This window comes from Aquarana catesbeiana, linkage group LG13 (genome assembly GCF_042186555.1).
Source record: "Aquarana catesbeiana isolate 2022-GZ linkage group LG13, ASM4218655v1, whole genome shotgun sequence".
NCBI classification, from domain to species: Eukaryota; Metazoa; Chordata; class Amphibia; order Anura; family Ranidae; genus Aquarana; species Aquarana catesbeiana.
The window spans coordinates 53,435,500-53,458,920 of NC_133336.1; the positions used below are offsets into that span (position 1 = coordinate 53,435,500).

A 23,421-nucleotide genomic window follows, 5' to 3' on the forward strand; every position below is an offset into this window, starting at 1 on the left:
GAGAGATTTCCCCTTACTTCTTGTCCTGGGGACATCTTTTTTTACAAGACAGGAAGTGAAGAGGTGAAGGGATCTCCAACAGAGAACAGCAACTTCAATGTTGCACAGTGGACATTGATTTACTAAAGGCAAAGAGACTGTGCAAGTGCAGTTGCTCCAGAGCTTAGTAAATGAGATACAGCTTCAAAGAATACGCAATCATGTGCAAGGAGATTTAAAAAAACAGCATTTTTGCTTGAACATGATTGGATGATGGAAGTCAGCAGAGCTTTTGCTCCTTTACTAAGCTCTGGAGCAACTGCACTTTGCAAAGTGCACACACAGCCTATTTGCCTTTAGTAAATTAACCTCAACGTGTCTAAATTGGACTGTACAGCCTAATGGGCACCAGAGTTCGCCCACACTGTCCAGTGTATTCTCTAATCTTACAGGCCTGGTCAGACACCCCCCCCCCGGGCATTGGAGTGCGCTGGGCACTAGAGTGCGGAAAACGTAAGGATATGTAATGCCACAAAGAGAAGGGTATTTTAAACCATTCAGAAGTGAAAATCACTTTAAAATCATATGAAAGCTACTCTATCAATCCACACTGGAGAAATACTGTATACCTGTAAAGTGATACTAAACAAATACGGTTTTATTTACATTCTCCCTTCTCTTTCTGTATGGGGATGATGGCACTGTAATTATTTTAATTAAAAAACTTTTTCTGGATCAATACACCTCTGTCACATGACCCAGCCCTTTCGCAGCCTGTCTGTAGGGAAACATAAGCAGGAGGAGCTTCCAGTCCACTGCTGCTGGTCACAAGTTCAAAATAGAAAAAAAAAAACAGCCTTTGGGATACAAAGTAAAAATAATCAACATCAATAAACTGTTTAAAATTGCCATACAAATATATATTTGAAATCACATATTTATTATTTTTGGCAAAAACATGGTGTGAACAGATTTCTGGCAGTCACAGGCCCTCCAGCCTATGTCTTAGAACAGGGAGGTGAAGCCTCCATCAATCAAAATGTATTATCCCACCTCCATTGTGTTTAGCTGGTTAGTGGGTATGGAGGAGGGAGGGAGTGGGCTGCCATTTACCACTGTGTATACGCCCACATGTGTGATTCTATAGTCACAAGGGCTGCCCAGAAAACTGAGCATGTAAACTAGCTGTAGACACGGCTCTGCAAAATCCCCAACTACAGTGGGGGCATGGACAGGAGGGGAAGACAGAACAGCAGAATCAACCAGGTTTTTGCAGAATACAGAAAATGAAACCCATAGGGACTGAGTATGTAATACACCATTAATAGTTTTTCCCTGGGACATCCCGTTAACTGGACATGAAGTAAGCGGTCACTCCAATGCAGACACAGACAGCAATCTGTCCTGTCGAAGCCTTTCCCACTCCATCAAAAAGGGATATAAGCTATGGGTTTGCACATTGTACCAGAAGTGTTCACAATAATTTAACCACACAAACATAATTTAGATGTGTCTATGTCAAGGCAGGAGATAGGTCATAGACAAGGAAAGCAAACATCTGACTGGTTGTTATGGTAAAAACACATTCAAATTCCCTGTTTATTCAGCATACCTTCAATCTTCAAAGCATCCTTTGCATGACCGATGGCCTCCCAGGGTGATGGTATATCCAGGAACACGGCATCTGCAATATGAGATACTCCAAAGCCATTCTTACACACATCCTGATTCTTCACTGTTACCAGATGATCCACTTTGTGCTGTTGGAACTCCTCAACGGCCTTCTCAGCTCTCTGCTGGTGGAACTCCACAGTGTACAAGTGACCTGTCGGTGCCACTGTCCGTATGATGGCGTGGGAAAGAGAGCCACTTCCAGTACCTATAAAGAATGTAAGGTGAATTAAACACTACATCAGTGACCACTTTTATCTGAAGGTTGTAGAATTTGTAAATGTTTTTGTACTTAGGTCTATAGTAGACATAGATCCTCTTGGACACACTTTGTTCATGGCACCCAAGTTTATTTGGGAGCACAGCTAGGTTTTGAGATTGGTATAATGCAATCGGATTTTTGGTGAGCCCATTTTGGTCTTTTGGTCCTTGTGAAGGAGACCAGATTTCTTCTCTATTTTTGTTTGGGTCTACTGGAGCGACTTCATGCGCTGCTGAGGACTATGCTATACAACCAGATATGAGTGATACCCTGTGGTGGTGTTCCTCTTTTATGCCACCCCCCAGGTGGCACCTGGCTTTATGGACCTCTCAGGTTGACACTTTAATTGGCCTACTTATTTTTTTTTTTGGTTTTAACCTCTTTGCGCTGACATAACACAAATATGCGGCATCACTGGACTGGGCTTCTTGCTGTGGGGCCTCATATACACGTATCTGTCTTTGTGCGGGGAGCATGCCGCACAGCGAGCTCCCAGCACAAAGACCGTGGTCTCAACGAGTGCCCTGAGTCCCGTAATAATAATCAGGACCCAGAATCCCCAATTCTGGGTCACCTGATCACCTCTGATTGGCTACCACAGTGATCAGTCACTGGGAAACCCACCCCTGTGTTTCTCTCTGTGAATAGAGAGGAGAGATGCATTGTATCGCTATCCTTGCAGAGAAAAAAAATAAATAAATAGCAATTAAAAAAATAAACCTAGATCTTGGTCAGTGCCAGGGTTAGTGTTTCGGTCAAGTAATGGTCAAGGTCAGTATACTTTGGGAAGGATTTTTTTTTTTAATTAGCATCAGTGTCAGTGTGTTTTAGGTAGGACAAAAAAAATAAAAACAAAATGTGCACTATTGTTTTTATGGGTTGTACTACAGGAACACATAACACAACACACATGTGGCATTGCTGCAATTGTCAGGAGCAGGAGAATTTATTTTTGGTTGTTCTTAGGTGGTAGGTTATGGTAGTAACAAGAAATATACAGCTAAATTAAAAACATTATTTACTATTTAGGGCCAGTTTTGAGAGTGAAAAAAAAAAAAAATCAGAAGATACCCATTACCATTTACCACCAAAAAAAATAAATACATTTTGTCCTAAAAAAACAAAAAAACAAAAACAAGGTATAATCCAACTGGATGCACAAAGTAGCTGTGATGATATGTACGGTTTTACTTACACCTGTCAAAGTTGCAAAATTGTGCCAAGACATTAATGTTTGTTTTACTCTTAGGCAGGAAGGAACTAATGAATACCTTCTCTCCAATCCTGAAGAAGTTGAATGTTCAATGAAACATGTAGAAAATTCAGGCTTATTGAAGATTCCATTAAATTGATTGTTGACATCTATTTCCATGATAGATTTAATATCTACCCTTATACAAGATGGTTACAGCCAAGAGGGTTTTGCCATTTTTTTTTTATATTTAAAGCGGTAGTAAACCGGCTGACTTTTTTTTTTTTCCCCTACACCTGTAAGGGAAAAGGCATAATGAGCTAGTATGCACCGCATATTGACTCATTATGAGATACTTACCTTAGAATGAGGCGCCGGCATCTCACCCGGTCCACGCTGAGGGAGCTGACATCTCCCCTCGGCGTGTCTTCTGGGTATCGCGGCTCTGGCGCTGTGAGTGGCTAGAGCCGCAATGTCGTCACTCCCGTGCATGCGCGCGGGAGACTTCTTTCCGGCAAGGTCCGGCGTCTGCCGGGCTTTCAGCCGAGAATCCCCTGTGCGCATGGAGATATTTTTTTTTTTACCTACAGGTAAGCCTTATTATAGGCTTACCTGTAGGTAAAAGTTTAAAAAATAGGTATACAACCGCTTTAATGTGATTTTTTTAATCTTTGTGTAAAATAAAATGTATTATTTATCACGTGTAAAGACTCTATGGCAGTGGTCATCAACCCTGTCCTCAGGACCCAACAACAGGCCAGATTTATGTGCTAATTTAGCTGAAAAACGGACTGCTAAAGACATCTGTCCTCACCAGCCTCTGGCACACTTTAGGGCAGGGGTAGGCAACCTTGGTCCTCCGGCTGTGGTGAAACTACAAGTCCCATGAGACATTGCAAGACCCTGAAAATCACAGGCATGACTCCTAGAGGCAGAGGCATGATGGGATTGGTTGTAATTTCACCACAGCTGGAGTGCCGAGGTTGCCTGCCCCTGCTTGTGTACTTGAGCACAGTGCCAAAGCTTAGCACTGGACAATGCGGAGAATGGGTTATAACCTGTCCTAGTTTTAAATACTGCATGTGTCCCCATTGAAGTGATTTTCCCCACTGCCTGATAGGTGTCAGGACCAGATGTGGGAGGAAATCACCTGCAAAGAACAGATAACTTTTAACCTCCCTGGCGGTATGATTATTTCGGATTTTAGGTGCTGAAAGCGGTACAATTATTTTGCATGGAAATTTGGCGTTTTATATTGTAGGTCTGTAATTCTTAACAATAACACACTTAAATCTGTCCAAACAAGAGTCTAGTAGATATCCCGGGTATGATAAAGTTTGAAACACAAAAACATAAATTATAATATAATAAAAAAAAAAAAAAAATTTTAAAAAATAGTAATAAAATACATTTCCACACGATTCACTATCGCTCAATTCTGCAAGTGTTCTAATTTACTATCGCTGTTTTCTAGCTGGTCTAAAGCCATTTTTGACGTAAAGGGACACTTTTTGGTTGCTATGGACAATCTCAGGTTTCCAGGCAGAAAGAACAGTATATGCAATATAAAACTGCATGCAGGGCATGGGCCAGAGCACTGGGGACAAATGGGATGTGAAATGATTTCATACAGTACTGTAATCTGTAAGATTACAGTACTGTATGTGTTATGCTTTTTACATTTTTTTTAATTTGCCGCCAGGCTCCGCCCCTGTGCGTCGCGACGCTTGCAGGGAACGGAGCCTGGCACAGAGAGGCTTCGGAACAGGACACAGCCCGCGGACACTGCGGAGGACATCGCAGGATCCCGGGGACAAGGTAAGTAAGGAGGCACCAGGATCCTGCGATGCAATCCCGAGTGTGGCTCGGGGTTACCGCTAATGGTCCTGAATTTTAACCCCGAGCCACACTCGGGAAAACCGCCAGGGAGGCTACAACCCTTTCTCCCTTGACAATACCCAACAGAAAATTGCTTTGGCTGGAGTGCAACTTTAACAGTCTTCAGAAAAGGAGGGCAGGACTAAGGCTGGCCATACACAAGTAATCTATAGTCATACTGTACCTTGCTTCACATCTGTGTGGGCTTGCGAGAAACACCAGTAAAGAATAGTGCGACACTTTTTTAAAAATTGTGCCACAGAAAAATTGCACGGTCCTGCAGCACCATAAAGTTTTGCACGCACGAAAACATGCCATGATTGCCGATGGTGGGATGCTGTTAAGAATTAATGGCACCCCCTCGCATCTGCTAAAATAGAAACTCTTCGAGTTTCTTTTTGCTTCGGGAAAGCGCTCGATTTGGTGAGCATTCCCAACACGCAGAGATGTGAACAGATTCCTCCATTCAAACAAGGTGGATGGCCCTCCGGGAAACATTGTATTCTGACAGTGGCACCCGCCTCAAATCAGAACACAAGTTTTATATAAATCCACTTCTGTCAAGGGGGGAAGCCATGCACTGATTGAAATTTAGCCGGTTGAATTTCTTTGAGTGTATGGCCTCCTTAACCACTTACTGACTGCCCCACAGTAGATTAACTGCTACAGGGCCGCCCTTCTGTGCAGAATCACATATATACATACGTGATTTTTTTTTTTTTTTTACACAATTGTCTTTTTTTGTTTATAGCACAAAAAATAAAAAAAACCTGCAGTGGTGATCAAATACCACTAAAAGAAAGCTCTATTGTGGGAAAAAAAACGACAAATTTTATTTTGGCACAGCATTGCATGACCACACAATTGTCAGTGCCGTATCGCAAAAAATGACCTGGTTATGAAAGAGGGTAAATCTTCTGAAGGTTAAGTGGTTAAAGTGGTTCTAAAGGCTCAAGGTTTTTTACCTTCATGCAGGAAGGTAAAAAACCTTCTCTGTGCAGCAGCCCCTCAATACTTACCATCGCGATCCAGTGATGAGTACGAGTGCCTCAGCTCTTGGGGAAATCTGCCTCCTCATTGGCTGAGACAGCAGCAGAAGCCATTGGCCATCACGGCCACTGAGCCAATCAGGAGAGGGGGTGGGGCTGAGCTATGGTTCTGTGTGTGTGTGAATTGACACGCAGAGCCGTAGCTTGGGAGCGAGCCCGCTCGGGTACCCCCATTGCATGCTCTGGGGTAACTCGGCAGGAGGGAGAGGCCAGGTGCGCTGGCGAGGGACCCGAGAAGAGGTGGATCTGGGCTGCTCTGTGCAAAACCATTACAGAGAGCAGGTGAGTAGGACATATTTGTTAGTTAACCACTTGCCTACTGGGCACTTTCATCCCCTTCCCGCCAAGTTCATTTTCAGCTGTCAGCACGGTCACACTTTGAATGACAATTGCGCGGTCACGCAAAACTGCACCCAAACAAAATCTTTATCATTTTTTTGAGACAGATAGAACATTTTTATTTTGGTGATATTTAACCACTGGGTTTTTTTTTATTTTTTCTTAAACAAAAAGGAAAAAAGACTGCAGATTTAAAAAAAAACAAAAAATATGTTTTTCTTAGTTTCTGTTAGAAAATTTTTTAAATAAGTAATTTTTCTCTTTCATTGATGTGCACTTACGATGCTGCACTGATGGGCACTGGTGAGTCAGCACTGATATGCGGCACTCTCGGGCATGGATAGGCGACAATGATGGTCGCTGATAGGCGATAATGATGGGCATCACCAATAGGAATTGATTGGTAGCACTAGTGGGCACTGTTGGGGCTGCACTGGTAATCAGGGCACCGAGGAGCAGTGGTCTGATTATCAGTGTAAATGTCCCGTGGGGATGGCAGCTTATCGGCTCTCCCCTACTCACGTGCCATCAGCGTGAGGAGAGGTTTGCAGATAGCTGGCAAGTCCTGTTTACACTGTAATCAGCTGTGATTAGACACAACTAGTCACATGGTAAAGAGCTGTTATGATTGGCTCTTCACCCCGATCTGTGATCAGCTGTGTCCGTAGGACACAACAATCACAGATCACTGTCAATGGGCACCGCAGGGGTGCGTAGGAAGCATGAGCAAGGGAGGACATCCTATGACACCCTCCTGGCAATTTGCGACCGCGTTGTGGCTGACGAATGGTCGTTAAGGGGTAAAAAACAAAACAAAAACTTCAATATCACTTTAAAGCTCCAGGGGGTGGTCCATTTACTTCTTGCTTTATTCATCTTACAGAAATGGATCCATTATATTCACCGCAGTTTCATTTAAACTTACAGGTCTGCACTCTCTGTTTGCTTTGGGACGGCCAAGGAAGAAAAAAAATCAATATCGATTGATGGATTAACCAAAAGGTTCTAAACAGTCTGTTTACAGAGCAAACAAACAGAGCGTCTATGGGCAGAACTGCCTGAAAGGCCTGTACACACATACATACGCACACAGAGCCCAGACAGTTTATCCCTTGTTCTCAGAACAATGTATGATTGACACCAGGAATAGAGCGTTACGGAACTCTCTGGAAAGAGCGGCGTGATACGACTCCTGACGTCTTACACCAGAAGGCTATGGGCAACATGCACAGCTGTTAACTCTTAAGCTGGCCTTACACTAGTAGAATTTTGTTAAAAATGTCATATTCTAAACATTCGTTTGAATTTCTAATCATTATTAAGGTCGAATCGTATTGCAACGACAAACCAATTTGAAAAAGTAGGATGGGAATTTTTTCTTGAATTCATTTCCAAGGCCTCTTTCACACAGGTGCTGTGGCCTGTGCAGCATGAATGGGCCATTTATGTGGCTGGAGCCACCCGCAGCTGCATGCAGGCAGCCTATGTTACTCTATGGGGATGCAGTAGCTGTTCAGACACAGCCACTCATCCTAATTTTACAGGCGTAGAGTCAGTACGGGTTCAGGGCCGGTCAGCCACCCCTGCACACCTATCAACCTAGGACAAGTGGCAATGTCTGTATAGCTGCTGCATCCTCCTATAGAGGGATCTTCAAGTTTTCTAAACAAAGAGCCAATTTACTGTCATTCAGACTTTAAGGGGCTGGACTGGGACCTCTGGAAGTAGAAAATGTCCCAGGATCAGTGGGAGTAAACAATACCCCATCTTTGGTGCCAGTGAGAGGAATTGTACCCCATCGCTGATATAATTTGAAGGAACTGTGCCCCATCAATGGTGTCATTGGGCACCATTGTTGGAGTCATTGAGAGGAACTGTGCTCCATCGTTGGAGTCATTGGAATGAATTGTGCCCCTTCATTGGTGTCAGTGGATGGCTCCAGGGGCCAGGTAAAAACCAGCCCCCGAGCCACAGTTTGGAGACCCCTGCCTGCTGAGTAATATAGGCTGCCTGTATGCAGCTCCAGCCACATAAACAAACTGCCCATTCATGCTGTATGGGCCACGGCACCTGTGTATATGAGGCTTAAAGGGGTTGTAAAGGCTTGTGGGTTTTTTTTCCTATGCATTAAGGTGAAAAAAACGTTTTACTTACCTGAGCCCCAAATTTCCATTGGTATGTCCCCGCCGTCCCTCTCTCCACGGGTTCTCGGCTCTTGATTGGTTAGATTGATAGCAGCGCAGCCATTGGCTCCCGCTGCTGTCAATCAAATCCAATGACGCGGATGCCGGGGGGTGGAGCCAAGTCCTGCATTAGGCCTCTATGGACGCCGAATGCTGGACTCGGGAGCGTGCCCGCAAGGTAACCCCCTCAGGAGAGCGCTTCTCCAAGGGGGTTATCTAATGTGGGGAGGAGCCGCCGAGGGAGCCCAGAAATGGATGTTCGGCGCCACTCTGTGCAAAACAAGCTGCACAGTGGAGGTAAATAGAACATGTTTGTTATTTTAAAAAAAAAAATTATCCTTTAGTATCACTTTAACGGTGTAAGTGGATTTCGTTCAGGAAATTACATTTATTCCAAATTGAATGTTAAAAGCGAACTGCATTGTGAAGTACATTCAGACATCATTCTGTTGGCATTATGAAATGTATGGATTCTATTTTTTATATGAACAAATATCTACAAGGGTTTTTGTCATCTCTGCAGAGTGCTGACATGCACTGCACTAAACCAGAGCTAGAACTCTCCAATCAGAAGGGAACATAAGCTTTACTGATTGAAGAACCATAGGTCTGACCTAAACAGAAAGATCACAACTTCCATTTAAAAAGCAGCATGCTGGCAGGGGACAGCCTTTTCTACTCAGGTTGTGGCTGCTTTCTTAAACGAGAAGTCCAGCCAAAGCTCGTTTGGCTGGGCTTCTTCTATGGTTCACAGGAGTGCAGTTCATTTTGCACTTGTGACCCAGCTTCAGCCAAGAGCGGGTCCGCTCTCTGCTGACGTCACAGAAGTCAGTCCAGGCACTGCATCATAACGACAATAAAGTCTGGATCCGCTAGGTGCCAGGACTGACACCCAGGTCAGCCTCTCAGCGAGCCGCTGAAAGCCTGAGCCAGCCGCCCCCTCCACAGCCCAGCGCTCCAAAGAGCAAGGAGGGAGCAGAGCAGAGAGCTGTGACTGACAGTCAACAGCTCTCTGCTCAGGGAGCTCTGAAAACCGAGCGATCAGCGGTGTTCAGAGTAATGCTGCATCCACTAAGGTATGATTCCAAAAAAAAAAAAAAACAAAAAAAAACACACCTTTACTTTTCTTTCAATAAAACAAACTAAGAATTTGCACACCCTTTGTTCTCATACACCTGGAAAGTCAATCTAAATTGAATGTTACAGCAGTATTAAACCAAAAATGTTTTGTGGTGGCTACATCCGGTTTCTTTTCTCTGGCTATTTTCCACTCAGTTTTCACCTGGTGATTTAGCCAGTAAGAGCCCTTTCACACTGGGGCGGTTTGCAGGCGTTATTGCGCTAAAAATAGCGCCTGCAAACCGACCCAAAACAGCCGCTGCTGTTTGTTCAGTGTGAAAGCCCGAGAGCTTTCACACTGAAGCGGTGCGCTAACAGGAGAAGAAAGAAACTCCTGCAAGCCGCATCTTTGGAGCGGTGAAGGAGTGGTGTATTCACCACTCCTGCCCATTGAAATCAATGGGGCAGTGCGGCTATACCGCGGCAATACTGCGGCTATAGCCGCGCTATACGAGCGGTTTTAACCCTTTTTTGGCCGCCAGTGGGGGTTAAAACCGCACCGCTAGCGGCCGAATACCACGGTAAAGCAGCGCTAAAAATAGCGCTGTTTTACCGCCGACGCCCCCTACCGCCCCAGTGTGAAAGCAGCCTAACACACCTTCTGAAATATACAGACACCACTCTGGATGAAGGAGCACAGAAGACACAGCAGACAGCAGCACTGTCAGTCTGAGAGGAGGGAAGTGTTAGCTGTACCTGAAAGCAACAACACTGCTCCCTCTCCCCTTCCTCACAGGACCAGGCATTTAGCCCTGGTGCATGGAGTCCTGGCATTTAGGTGCAGGCAGAGGGCACAGATGCACCGTTCACACCCTGTCAAACTCTGTTTGAGGCTGACAGCTGATGCGGCTGGACAGTGCACCTAGCAGTATGAATGTTTAGGGCAGTATGTGAATTTCAACAGGCTGCCTGCAGAAGGACTGGATGGTGCATCTGTGCCCTCCGCCTGAACTTACAGTGCATCCGGAAAGTATTAACATCGCTTCACTTTTTCCACATTTTTTATGTTACAGCCTTATTCCAAAACTGATTAAATTCGTTATTTTCCTCAAAATTCTACAAAACAATACTCCAACATGACAGTGTGAAAGAAGTCTGTTTGAAATCTTTGCAAATTTATTAAAAATACGAAAAAAATCCCATGTACATAAGTATTCACAGCCTTTGCCATGACACTCAGTACTGAGCCCAGGTGCATCCTGTTTCCACTGATCATCCTTGAGATGTTTCTACAACTTGATTGGAGTCCACCTGTGGTAAAGTCAGTTGATTGGACATGATTTGGAAAGGCAAACACCTGTCTATATAAAGGTCCCACAGTTAACAGTGCATGTCAGAGCACAAACCAAGCCATGAAGTCCAAGGAATTGCCTGTAGATCTCTGGGACGGGATACGGGACTGTATGGAGGCGCATATCTGGGGAAAGGTACAAAAAAATTCCTGCAGCATTGAAGGTCTCAATGAGCACAGTGGCCTCCATCATCCGTAAAGTTTGGAACCATCAGGACTCTGTCTAGAGCGGGCAGCCCAGCCAAATTGAGCAATCAGGGGGAGAAGGGCCTTAGTCAGAGAGGTAACAAGAACCCGATGGTCACTCTGACAGAGCTCCAGCATTTCTCCGCGGAGAGAGGAGAACCTTCCAGAAGAACAACCATCTTCTGTGAAGCCTATCCCACACCCATATATCAATTGTCCCAGAGCCACCCCATCAAATCATTCCCCGCATCTATTACCTTTTGTACCACCACCCCCTCCCTTTAGAATGTAAGCTCTACGAGCAGGGCCCTCCTGTCCCTTCTGTATTGAACTGTACTGTAATTGTGCTGTCCCCCCTCTACATTGTAAAGCGCTGCGTAAACTGTTGGCACTATATAAATCTTGTATAATAATAATGAGAAACAAAATTATCTGGTCTGATGAAACTAAGATTGAGCTCTTAGGCCTGAAAGGCAAGCGTCATGTCTGGTGGAAACTAGGCGCTGCTCATTACCTGGCCAATACCATCCCTACAGTAAACCATGGTGGTGGCCACATCATGCTGTGGGGATGTTTTTCAGCAGCATGAACTGGGAGACTAGTCAGGGTCGAGGGAAAGATGAATGCAGCAATGTACAGAGACTTCCTTGATGAAAACCTGCTCCAGAGCACTCTGGACCTCAGACTGGGGCGAAGGTTCATCTTCCAACAGGACAACGACCCTAAGCACACAACCAAGATAACAAAGGAGTGGCTGCGGGACAACTCTGAATGTCCTTGAGTGGCCCAACCAGAGCCCAGACTCAAACCCAATTGAACATCTCTAGAGAGATCTGAAAATGGCTGTGCACCGATGCTCCCAATCCAACCTGATGGAGCTTGAGAGGTCCTGCAAAGAAGGATGGAAAAAAAAAACACCCAAAAATAGGTGTGCCAAGCTTGTAGCATCACACTCAAAAATATCTGAGGCTGTAATTGGTGCCAAAGGTGCATCAACAAAGTGTTGAGCAAAGGCTGTGAATACTTATGTACATGGGGATTTTTTTCGTTTTTTTAAACTCTTTTTATTGACAAGATATACAAAAAAGAAAGACATGTTGGTACAATGACCAAAATGCTCAACATGTGCACAATGAAAATACAGTTCAGTACACAATTACGTATCATATTTGCAGCTGTACATACAGAGAGCAGTGATACACTTTATATAAAAATGGGTAAAATCCCAACCTGCAAAAACTCATTTCAGGGAGGTGGAAAACGCATTTCAGGGAGAAGGGCGTGGCTTAAACCGTGCTACATATTGGGAGTGGCTTAAAAGGGGTGTGGTTAAATAGAGTCTGCAATGACTTACATAGTGCAGAAGTAGTAATGTTAAATAGGGAATATACAGTGCGGAGTGTATGGCAGTGGGTAGTATGTGCATACAAGGAGTGTGGAGTGTACAGTGGTCAGTAGTATGTGCAGGATAGTGTCAGTAGTTCTTTATTTTTATTATTAATTTTTTATAATTGTATTTTTTAAATAATTTTACAATTTACTTTTTTATTTTTCACAATGATTGGGGGTGGGGGAAGGGCTAGAGAGTATGTGGCGGTGATGGTGTCAATAGGGCAGTGGATGGTGTCAATAGGGCAGTGGATGGTGTCAGTAGTTTCTATTTTTACGTATTTTTTTTTACAATTTAATTTCATTTTTTTTGTTTGCGCGGGAGTGACGTCACGCGACTCCGGCCAGTCACAGAGACGGAGTCCGTGGCCCCGGAAGGAAGAGGGGTGAAGATGGACGCTCGCTGCTAGTGGGGACAGCGGTGACATCGCAGGCTTCATTTTCAGGTAAGTGAGACGTAATGGGCAACATAGTTGCCCATTATGCTTTACCTTTGCAGGGAAATAAAGAGGAAGTAAAACCCATCAGAGTTTACTTCCTCTTTAATCGCTATAGCCTTGCGAGCCAAGAAGAGTGTTACTCTCAACAAAATTCTAGTGAATTTTGGCCATTGTTCCTCATCAAGAATACCCAGCAAACATATATGTGGAGTACATGGCACCAGAACAGAAAGAATTTAGGATAATATTACAAGTACCTTTTTCCAGTAGCCAGCTATAACGGGACACAACCACATGATATGATTAAAGTCAGCCCTGCGGTTCATAGCTTGTAGTCTTACCGGTGACAGATAAGACTGATGCAGCATATACAAAATAAATGTATAATTTACAGCCGGTGAGACAGTTAGGATGGGAAGAGCACGCCTCCTCCCAGTCTTCCTCTGACAAATCAGGTATGAGAATCTGCCACTTTGCGTGGGCTGCCAGAGGGGTACTAATGACTGATTTATGTAGAAGGTGGGAGTAAACATCAAAGATGAAACCCTCAGGCTACTTTCACATGGAGGCGCTTTACAGGCGTTTTAGTGCTAAAAATAGTGCCTGCAAAGAGCCTCTCCTGTCACTCCAGTGTGAAAGCCCAAATGCTTTCACGCTGGAGCGGAGCGCTTGCGGGAGGTTAAAAAAAATAAAAAATAAAAAAAAAAGACCTGCAAGCAGCATCTTTGGGGCGCTTTAGAAGCCCTGCCCATTGAAATCAATTCCAGACCAATCGTGCGAAGGTCGATATTGGTAGGCAAACTTTTGGCATTAAATTCAGAGGTGCCTCCAAGGCTATTAATAAATGTTTTAACTGAAGCACATACACCAAATGAGACTCCACGACCCCTGGAGTGACAGGTATCAGCCAATCAACTAGGTGGCACAGCTGTCCCGCCAGATAGCAGTAGTGCAAGTTAGGGAGTGCCATTCCAGCCTCAGCCTTGGGTCACTGTAAAAAACAGAAAATTTCAACTTTCGCCTGTTGTTCTCCAAAATGAAGGAAGTAAATACTGCATCTAAAGTTTTGAAAAACGACTTGGGTACCACAGTGGGCATGTGGGATGTTACATACAGACATTTGGGAAGAAGGATCATCTTTATTAGATTGATTCGTTTATTTTTAATAAATTTGCAAAGATTTCAAACAAATGTCTTTCACTTTGTTTTGAGGAAAATAATGAATTTAATCCATTTTGGAATAAGGCTGTGACATAACAAAATGTCGAAAAAGTGAAGTGCTGTGAATACTTTTCACTGCAAATGCCAAAGCCCCATGCACCAGGGCTAAGCACCCAAAGTGTGCATGGGGACTTAACCCCTTCCCGCCGACCGTATGCACATATGCAGCCTCTGCTTTAAGGTGTTATACCGGGATGATGCCTACAGCTGCAGGCATCATCCCGGTACCGTTTTTTTTTTTTAGAGCGGGTGGTCGGCTCTTCAGGGATAACAACCGATGCGGCTAAAAGTCACCTTCAGCCACTCTTCCTGGCCCTCCCGTCCCACCGGACGACCCGAGACAAAATCCATCACTCCTGCCGGCTAGAGTAAGACTGGAAGGAAGCCGGAAACGGCTTCCTTCCAGTCTCCTTTGTGTAAGCACGGAAGCGCCGTTTTAAAAAAAAAAAAAGACAGTATTCAGAAACGCAGTTTTTGGCGATCTGAATACTTTAAAGTGCAAAGGAGGGATTTGGGGTCTTTTAGACCCCCGACCCCTCCATAAAGAGTACCTGTCACCACCTAATACTGTCACAAGGGATGTTTACATTCTTTGTGACAGCAATAAAAGTGATCAATTTTTTTTTTTAAGTGACAATGTAAAAAAATGAAAATAAATAAGGAAAATTTTTTTTTTCTCTTTTAATTCCCCCGTCCCCGCAAGCTCGCAAAAAGACGCACACGTAAGTCGCGCCCGCATATGTAAATGGTGTTCAAATCACACATGTGAGGTATCGTTGCTATCGCAAGAGCAATAATTCAACACTAGACCTCCTCTGTAATTCTAAACTAGTTTGTCGCCATTCCACAAATGTGTGCGCAGTTTCAAAGCATGACATGTTGGGTATCTATTTACTCGGCGTAACATCATCTTTCACATTATACATAAAAATTGGGCTGACTTTACTGTTTAGTATTTTTTTAATTCATGAGTGTCTTTTTTTTTCCTAAAAAAATGCATTTGAAAGACCACTGCGCAAATACAGTGTGACATAAAATATTAAAATAATCGCCATTTTATTTTCTAGATTCTCTGCTAAAAAAAAAATCTATATAATGTTTGGGGGTTCTAAGTAATTTTCTAGCAAAAAATACGGATTTTTAACTTGCAAGCAACAAATGTCAGAAATAGGCTTAGTCATGAAAGGGTTAAGTGAGGAAGATTAGAGGCTTGTTTGCCTAACCCAGACCTAACCTCTTTTTAATGGCTCTTATTACCTTGGTATAAAGTCTTGTATTCACACAAATAATAGGGCTATCAGGTGTGCTGTTTATTAGATATTTTGGCAACAGTATAAACACGTTTACTTTCCACTATTTATAAAACTAGTAGTAGCTGTGAGCACTAGTTTTATAAAACTAGTAAAATAAATAAAAAAATATTTTTATATAACAGTATCTCACAAAAGTGAGTACACCCCTCACATTTTTGTAAATATTTTATTATATCTTTTCATGTGACAACACTGAAGAAATTACACTTTGCTACAATGTAAAGTAGTGAGTGTACAGCTTGTATAACAAGTTATTTTGAGGGGACAGCAAATTTACACTAACACACAGCCATTAATGTCTAAACCAAAAGTGAGTACACCCCTAAGTGAAAATGTCCTAATTAGGCCCAATTAGCCATTTTCCCTCCCCGATGTCACGTGACTCATTGGTGTTACAAGGTCTCAGGTGTGAATGGGGAACAGGTGTGTTTTAAATTTGGTATTATCGCTCTCACTCTCTCATACTGGTCATTGGAAGTTCAACATGGCACCTCATGGCAAAGAACTCTCTGAAGATCTAAAGAAAAGAATTGTTGCTCTACATAAAGATGGCCTAGGCTATAAGAAGATTGCCAAGACCCTGAAACTGAGCTGCAGCACGGTGGCCAAAACAATACAGCGGTTTAACAGGAGAGGTTCCACTCAGAACAGGCCTAGACATGGTTGACCAAAACAGTTGAGTGCACATGCTCAGCCTCATATACAGAGGTTGTCTTTGGAAAATATATGTATGAGTGCTGCCAGTATTGATGCAGAGGTTGAAGGGGTGTGTGGGGGGTCAGCCTGTCAGTGCTCAGACCATACTTCACACACTGCATCAAATTGGTCTGCATGGCTGTCGTCCCAGAGGGAAGCCTCTTCTAAAGATGATGCACAAGAAAGCCTGCAAACAGTTTGCTGAAGACAAGCAGACTAAGCACATGGATTAATGGAACCATGTCCTGTGGTCTGATGGGACCAAGATAAACTTATTTGGTTCAGATGGTGTCAAGCGTGTGTGGCGGTAACCAGGTGAGGAGTACAAAGACAAGTGTGTCTTGCCTACAGTCAAGCATGGTGGTGGGAGTGTCATGGTCTGGGGCTGCATGAGTGCTGCCGTCACTGGGGAGCTACAGTTCATTGAGGGAACCATGAATGCCAACATGTACTGTGACATACTGAAGCAGAGCATGATCCCCTCTCTTCGGAGACTGGGCCGCAGGGCAGTATTCCAACATGATAACGACCCCAAACACACCTCCAAGATGACCACTGCCTTGCTAAAGAAGCTGAGGGTAAAGGTGATGGACTGGCCAAGCATGTCTCCAGACCTAAACCCTATCGAGCATCTGTGGGGCATCCTCAAACGGAAGGTGGAGGAGCAGCAAGGTCTCCAACATCCACCAGCTCTGTGATGTCATCATGGAGGAGTAGAAGAGGACTCCAGTGGCAACCTGTGAAGCTCTGGTGAACTCCATGCCCAAGAGGGTTAAGGCAGTGCTGGAAAATAACGGAGGCCACACAAAATATGGGCCCAATTTGTACATTTTCACTTGGGGGTGTACTCACTTTTGTTGCCAGCGGTTTAGACATTAATGGCTGTGTGTTAAAAGAGAAGTATGGGTTGTTTTATTAATGGCTGTGTGTTAAAAGAGAAGTATGGGTTGTTTTTTTTTTGTTTTTTATATTCATACTTACCTATGTGGATGGAGTATCAAACCGATGGTGCAGCTGTCCCCCGCCGCCTCTTCACTGAGAACCGAGCCACCGAACACCGCCGACGGCTCAGTTCTCTTGCCTCCCGGAGAAGAAAGATGCTGACTGACAGCTCATTGGAGCGCTGGGCTGTGGAGGGGCGGGGAGCATACGTCAAGGCAGCTGGCGGATCCAGACTTCGGAAGTCACGAGGATGCGCTGGCTCGACTAAACTTGGTGACATCAGCGGAGAGCGGACTTCAGACCGCTCTTCACTGAAAACTGGTCACAAGAGTGCAAAACTGGTTGCACTCCTGTGACCCAGAGGAGAAGCCCAGCCTAAAAAGCTCAGGCTGGACTTCCCCTTTAACCGGTTCTCGACTGGCTCACGACCATTTACTGTGGCAGAACAGCAAAGCTGGGCGAAACCCTATATTGTTACGTCGAACCCTTTAGGAGCCACTAGTGGGCTACACGCGATCACGTGCATGAGCGCCAGCACAGGGATTTCTGTGTGTAAACAGAAGGGGGGAGGGGAGAGGAGACATATCGTTTGTTCCTAAGTAGGAACAACGATATGTCTCCTCCTCCAGTCAGTCCTATCCCCATACAGTTAGAAACACTAACGAGGGAACACATTTAACCCCTTGATCGCCCCCTAGTGTTATCCCCTTCCCTGCCAGTGACATTTACACAGTAATCAGTGCATTTTTATAGCTCTGATCGCTGTATAAATGTCAATGGTGCCAAAAATGTCCGACCTGTCCGCCGCAATGTCGCAGTCCCAATAAAAATCGCAGATCGCCGCCATTACTAGTAAAAAAATAAATAAATAAAATGCCATAAATCTATTTTGTAGACGCTATAAAACTTTTGTGCAAACCAATATTTGCTTATTGCATTTTTTTTTTTTTTTACCAAAATTATGTAGAAGAATACATATTGGCCTAAACTGATGAATAAACTTGCTTTTTTTAATAAAGTTTTGTGGATACTTATAGCAAAATGTAAAAAATATTGCTTTTTTTTTTTCAAAATTGTCGCTCTTTTTTGTGATCAAATACCACCAAGTTCTATTTGTGGGGAAAAAAGGACGCAAATTTCATTTGGGTACAGTATCACACAACCACGCAACTGTCAGTTAAAGCGATGCAGTGCCAAATTGTAAAAAGTGCTCTGGTCAGCAAGGGGGTAAAATCTTCCGGGGCTGAAGCGGTTAAGTTATTTTGAGGGGACAGCAAATTTACACTGTTATACAAGCTGTACACTCACTACTTTACATTGTAGCAAAATGTCATTTCTTCAGTGTTGTCACATGAAAAGATATGATAAAATATTTACAAAAATGTGAGGGGTGTACTCACTTTTGTGCGACTCCTATATATATATATATATATATATATATATATATATAAAAATAAAAGGGAGTCTTGGCTAGAGTTCCACTTTTAGGATTGTTATGGAGTAGGGCTGCAACTAACGATTATTTTCATAATCGATTAGTTGGCTGATTATTGTTTTGAAAGTGTGGTGTATAATTTAGTTAATATGTAAAGTTTAAAAAAAAGCCAATTTATTCTTAAAATATCTCTATGCAGTGGTAAATATAAATAACCAACTATATGGTTAGGGAGCAAAATATCTAATCCACTTTGAGAATAACAGACAGAAGAGATATACTGTATATACTATTAGAAGAGATATACCGTATTTATCGGCGTATAACACGCACTTTTTTCCCCTTAAAATCAGGGGAAAAATCGCAGGTGCGTGTTATACACCGATCCCCTGCGATCCCGAGCTGTCACATTTTCAAAATCGCCGACCGCGATTTGAAAATGGCGCCGCCGGCGCCGAAATACACAGAGCCGGTCCTCGGCTCTTCCCGGTGGCTCTCGTTCACTTTCGGCTCCACTCGTAGTCCCGAGCGGAGCTATCCGAACCTCGGCTAGGTTCGGATAGCTCCGCTCGGGACTACGAGTGGAGCCGAAAGTGAACGAGAGCCGCCGGGAAGAGCCGAGGACCGGCTCTGTGTATTTCGGCACCGGCGGCGCCATTTTCAAATCGCAGTCGGTGATTTTTAAGCCCAGAATGGCAGGGATCACTGGGGCAAGGCTGCACTGGGGCAAGGCTGCACTGGGGAAGGCTGCACTGGGGAAGGCTGCACTGGGGAAGGCTGCACTGGGGAAGGCTGCACTGGGGAAGGCTGCACTGGGGAAGGGGGAAGGCTGCACTGGGGAAGGCTGCACTGGGGAAGGGGGAAGGCTGCACTGGGGAAGGCTGCACTGGGGAAGGGGGAAGGCTGCACTGGGGAAGGCTGCACTGGGGAAGGCTGCACTGGGGAAGGCTGCACTGGGGAAGGGGGAAGGCTGCACTGGGGAAGGCTGCACTGGGGAAGGGGGAAGGCTGCACTGGGGAAGGCTGCACTGGGGAAGGGGGAAGGCTGCACTGGGGAAGGCTGCACTGGGGAAGGCTGCACTGGGGAAGGCTGCACTGGGGAAGGCTGCACTGGGGAAGGCTGCAATAGGAAGGCTGCACTGGGGAAGGCTGCAATAGGAAGGCTGCACTGACATGGCTGCACTGAGAAGGCTGCAATGATGGGCATTTAAATGTAAGTTTTTTTCCCTTCAACTTCCCTCCTAAAAGTTTTTTTTTCCTTAAAATTCCCTCCTAAATTGGGGTGCGTGTTATACGCCGGTGCGTGTTATACGCTGATAAATACGGTACTTTATATACTATTAGAAGAGATATACTTTATAAACTATTAGAAGAGATATACTGTATATACTATTAAAGGGTGAATCTGGTAAATATCATCAGACTCAGAGATCAAATTTTTTTATTAAAAAAAAAACAAAGTCTGCCTTAAAAAAAAAATGTCATTTTAATAACGTTCGTTCGATTTTCTAATCGTTAGTGGGGTCGTCAAAACAACGTTCATTTTCAACCACAGTGACGGGAAAATTTGGAAATAATAGAAAACTTCTCGGTCAAATGAATTTTCAGACAGTGTATGTGGTTTTTGTTCAGAAATTACATTTGTGTTAAAAACAAGTGAAAATTTCAAACATTCTTTCATTCAGCGAATGTACAAAGATTTTTCGTCTGAATATTCTCGTCTGAAAATTGATCCGTGTGTCCAGCATAAGGCTCAGTACACACCTATGCAGTTTGCTTTTGATCTGTTTCTGCAGTGCTTTTTGCTGTGTGTTTTGATTTTTGCGCACGTGATTGTGCTGCGATTTGCATTTTTGCATTTTTTTTGGCAAATTTGTTGTTGGGCAGATTAAAAAAAACACAAATTGTTGCAAAAACGCATTACATGCTTTTCTGCAGCTTCTCCATTGAAGTATGTTGAACCAAAAAAAGCACCATTTTGCGTTAAAAAAAAGTCCCTGACTGTTTCCAAATACACAGCGACTGAAAAAAGCATAGATGTGAAAATGAGGAATTGGACACCTTGAAACAGTGTGAGAGGCAGTGCGCGGAGGTTCATGCGGGGTCTCCATCTGGGACCTCCTATGAATCACTGCTGGAGGCAAGAAGGCGATTGTCCTTACATGTGAAAAGTATAACTAGTTCTGAAATGACAAGAGCGGCTCACATGGTGTTTGCAGAGGGGGACAAGAATGGTAGACTCCTGGCTATGCTGGTGGCGGATCGGTTGCCCTCTGCTCATATCACAGTTATTAGGAACGGGCAGGGTACACTGGTTAGGGACCCGTCCGCCATAATGCAGGAGTTTATTGATTTTTTTCTCCTCCCTGTACTCACCGATACCAGAGTATGATACAGATGCTATGTCTGAGCTATTGGAAGTGTCACGGAACGTCCCACACTCCGCTTGAGTGCTTCCGTCATATACCACTTCCTCCCAGTCTGTATACAGATATCCCAACCTCTCTGAGCACAAAACAAGGCGACACTTGCTTGTTGCTACCAAGAACTCACTTTATTTAGAATCAAAATTACAAGACTTTATATGCCGTTGGAACCTCCTCTAACAATACAACTGTATCTTAATTAACATGAGCTAATTATCTAATCCTTTATACAGCCTAGGTGACTGAGACATGACCTTTCGCCCAGACTTGTGGTCACTGAGCTTCACACAGTTATATCAAAACAATAGCAGCTCCAATAGGAGTCGTCCCGTCTCCTACATTGTATAGAGGACAATGTCATCAGCTCATTCAATTAACATAAACACAGGTAGTTGGAATTGATGACACCAGCTTCTCCTCACAGGATGTGTCCCAACAGAATGAATCAGTCTTATCAGCAGGGGGCTGCTGGAGGAATCCCCCCTCCCTCTTCAGGGACACAAATCTACAGTAAGGAGTCCCCATACTATACATATATACACGACTTAGTCCGATTAGTACAGTTCAGCCTGGATTTCTCATTCACCTCACAAAGAGTATTGTTCCATTGAAAATCCAGGGCCCATAATCAAAAGGCAACAGGCTTGCATACAGTCCTCTCCAACAGCCTCTGTTCTGGCTAGGTCTGTCATAGGAAGGTTTCCCCATCCCGAAGCTGTCGGATGGGGACCGTCAAATACTCGAAGCAAACATAACAGTTAAAGAGATACAGGCAGCAATATTTGCCTTCCCCCCTAATAAGGCTCCTGGGCCGGATGGGTTTCCAATAGATTTCTACAAAGCTAATGTGGAGCAGCTAGCGAGTAGGTTTGGCTGGCTAATGGAGTACTGTCAACAAAATTCCATCTTACCAAGCTCCATGTTGGAGGCATATATGATTCTGTTGTTGAAACCAGGGAAGGACCCGATGGAATGTGCGTCGTATAGACCAATAGCACTTTTGAACACAGACTTAAAGATTTTAACCAAAATACTAGCAACAAGACTGGCCACGGTAATACCGGCCTTAGTTAATATTGACCAGACGGGATTTATGCCAGGCAAATCTACAGACACAAACTTAAGAAGACTGTTCACCCACTTGCAGTTGCCACCCACAGACTCGGATACAAGGATAGTGGTTTCCATAGATATAGAAAAAGCTTTTGACTCCGTTGACTGGAAGTATATGCTCAAGGTGCTGGAGGTCATGGGTTTCGGTCCACATTTTAGGAAATGGATCTCTATGCTTTACAGGAATCCAAAGGTTGCCATACGATTAGGATCTACAGTGTCTCCATATTTTGAAGTGGGTAGAGGAACAAGACAGGGATGTCCTTTATCCCCGTTTCTTTTTGCATTAGTAATGGAGCCAATGGCCATAGCTCTTAGGTCCTCTGGTAGTGTAGGGGCTATTAAAGTGGGTACTATTCATGAAACTTTGGCCTTATATGCTGACGACATGCTCCTGTTTCTTGACGACCCTGGGAAATCCTTAAAAGCAGTTTTAGATATTTTAAATAAATTTTCCCTTTTCTCAGGGCTCAGGGTGAATTGGAGTAAGTCGTCCATATTGCCTATAGATGCTAACGCTAAGGAAGGAGCGGACCCAGATCTTCAATTACAATGGGTGGACACTATTAAATACCTCGGGGTCAAAATAACGGCGAAAATACAGGACTACTACACACTAAATTTACTCCCACTAATAACTCTCCTTAAGCAAAAAGTACAGTCGTGGGTTAAACTACCCCTTTCTTTGATGGGCAGAATATGTCTTTTAAAAATGAAAATCCTTCCGGTAATTTTATATTTTCTCAGACATGCTCCGATCTGGATACCAAAGACTTATTTCAAGCGTTTAGACAGCCTGGTAGGGTCATTTCTATGGGCTCCTAAGTCCCCCCGGGTAGGACTAAAAGTGCTTCAAGAGCCGAGTGCACAGGGCGGGTTGGCATTACCGGACTGGTATAAGTATTATCTGGCGGGGCAAATGGTTTTTGCTCGCCGATGGCTAATATCAGATGATGGGGATGCGGCCACAGTTTTGGAAGCGGCTCATCTTGGGTCATATGAAAGCCTACGATTGGCCTTGTTTAGGGGTACAAAAACAGATTTACCTCTCACACTGTCAATGATAGCTACAATTAGGGCTTGGGGACTGGCAGTAAAATTATCATCTCCTAGTTATCAGGGGATGTCGCCATCCTCCCCGCTGTGGATGAATTCCCGACTGCCACATTTTTACAACATGCCGGACCCTGTGATATGGGCAGCCAAGGGTATTAAGACACTTAAAGACATTACCTCATTTGGTGAACTTTTGACTTTTCCTCAACTTAAGGCCAGACATGACTTACCTAACTCTTACT

The 23,421-nt window shown here is 44.0% G+C and overlaps 1 protein-coding gene across 1 annotated transcript in view; it reads right to left on the reverse strand.

Annotated features, from left to right (window-relative positions):
- The window catches only part of TRMT61A (tRNA methyltransferase 61A), a 79,928-nt gene that overhangs the window by 39,595 nt on the left and 16,912 nt on the right, over positions 1–23,421 (reverse strand). Inside the window, exon 3 of the mRNA XM_073609879.1 lies at positions 1,592–1,858. Within this exon, the coding sequence (XP_073465980.1) occupies positions 1,592–1,858 (267 nt within the window). The remainder of the gene's footprint in view (positions 1–1,591; positions 1,859–23,421) is intronic.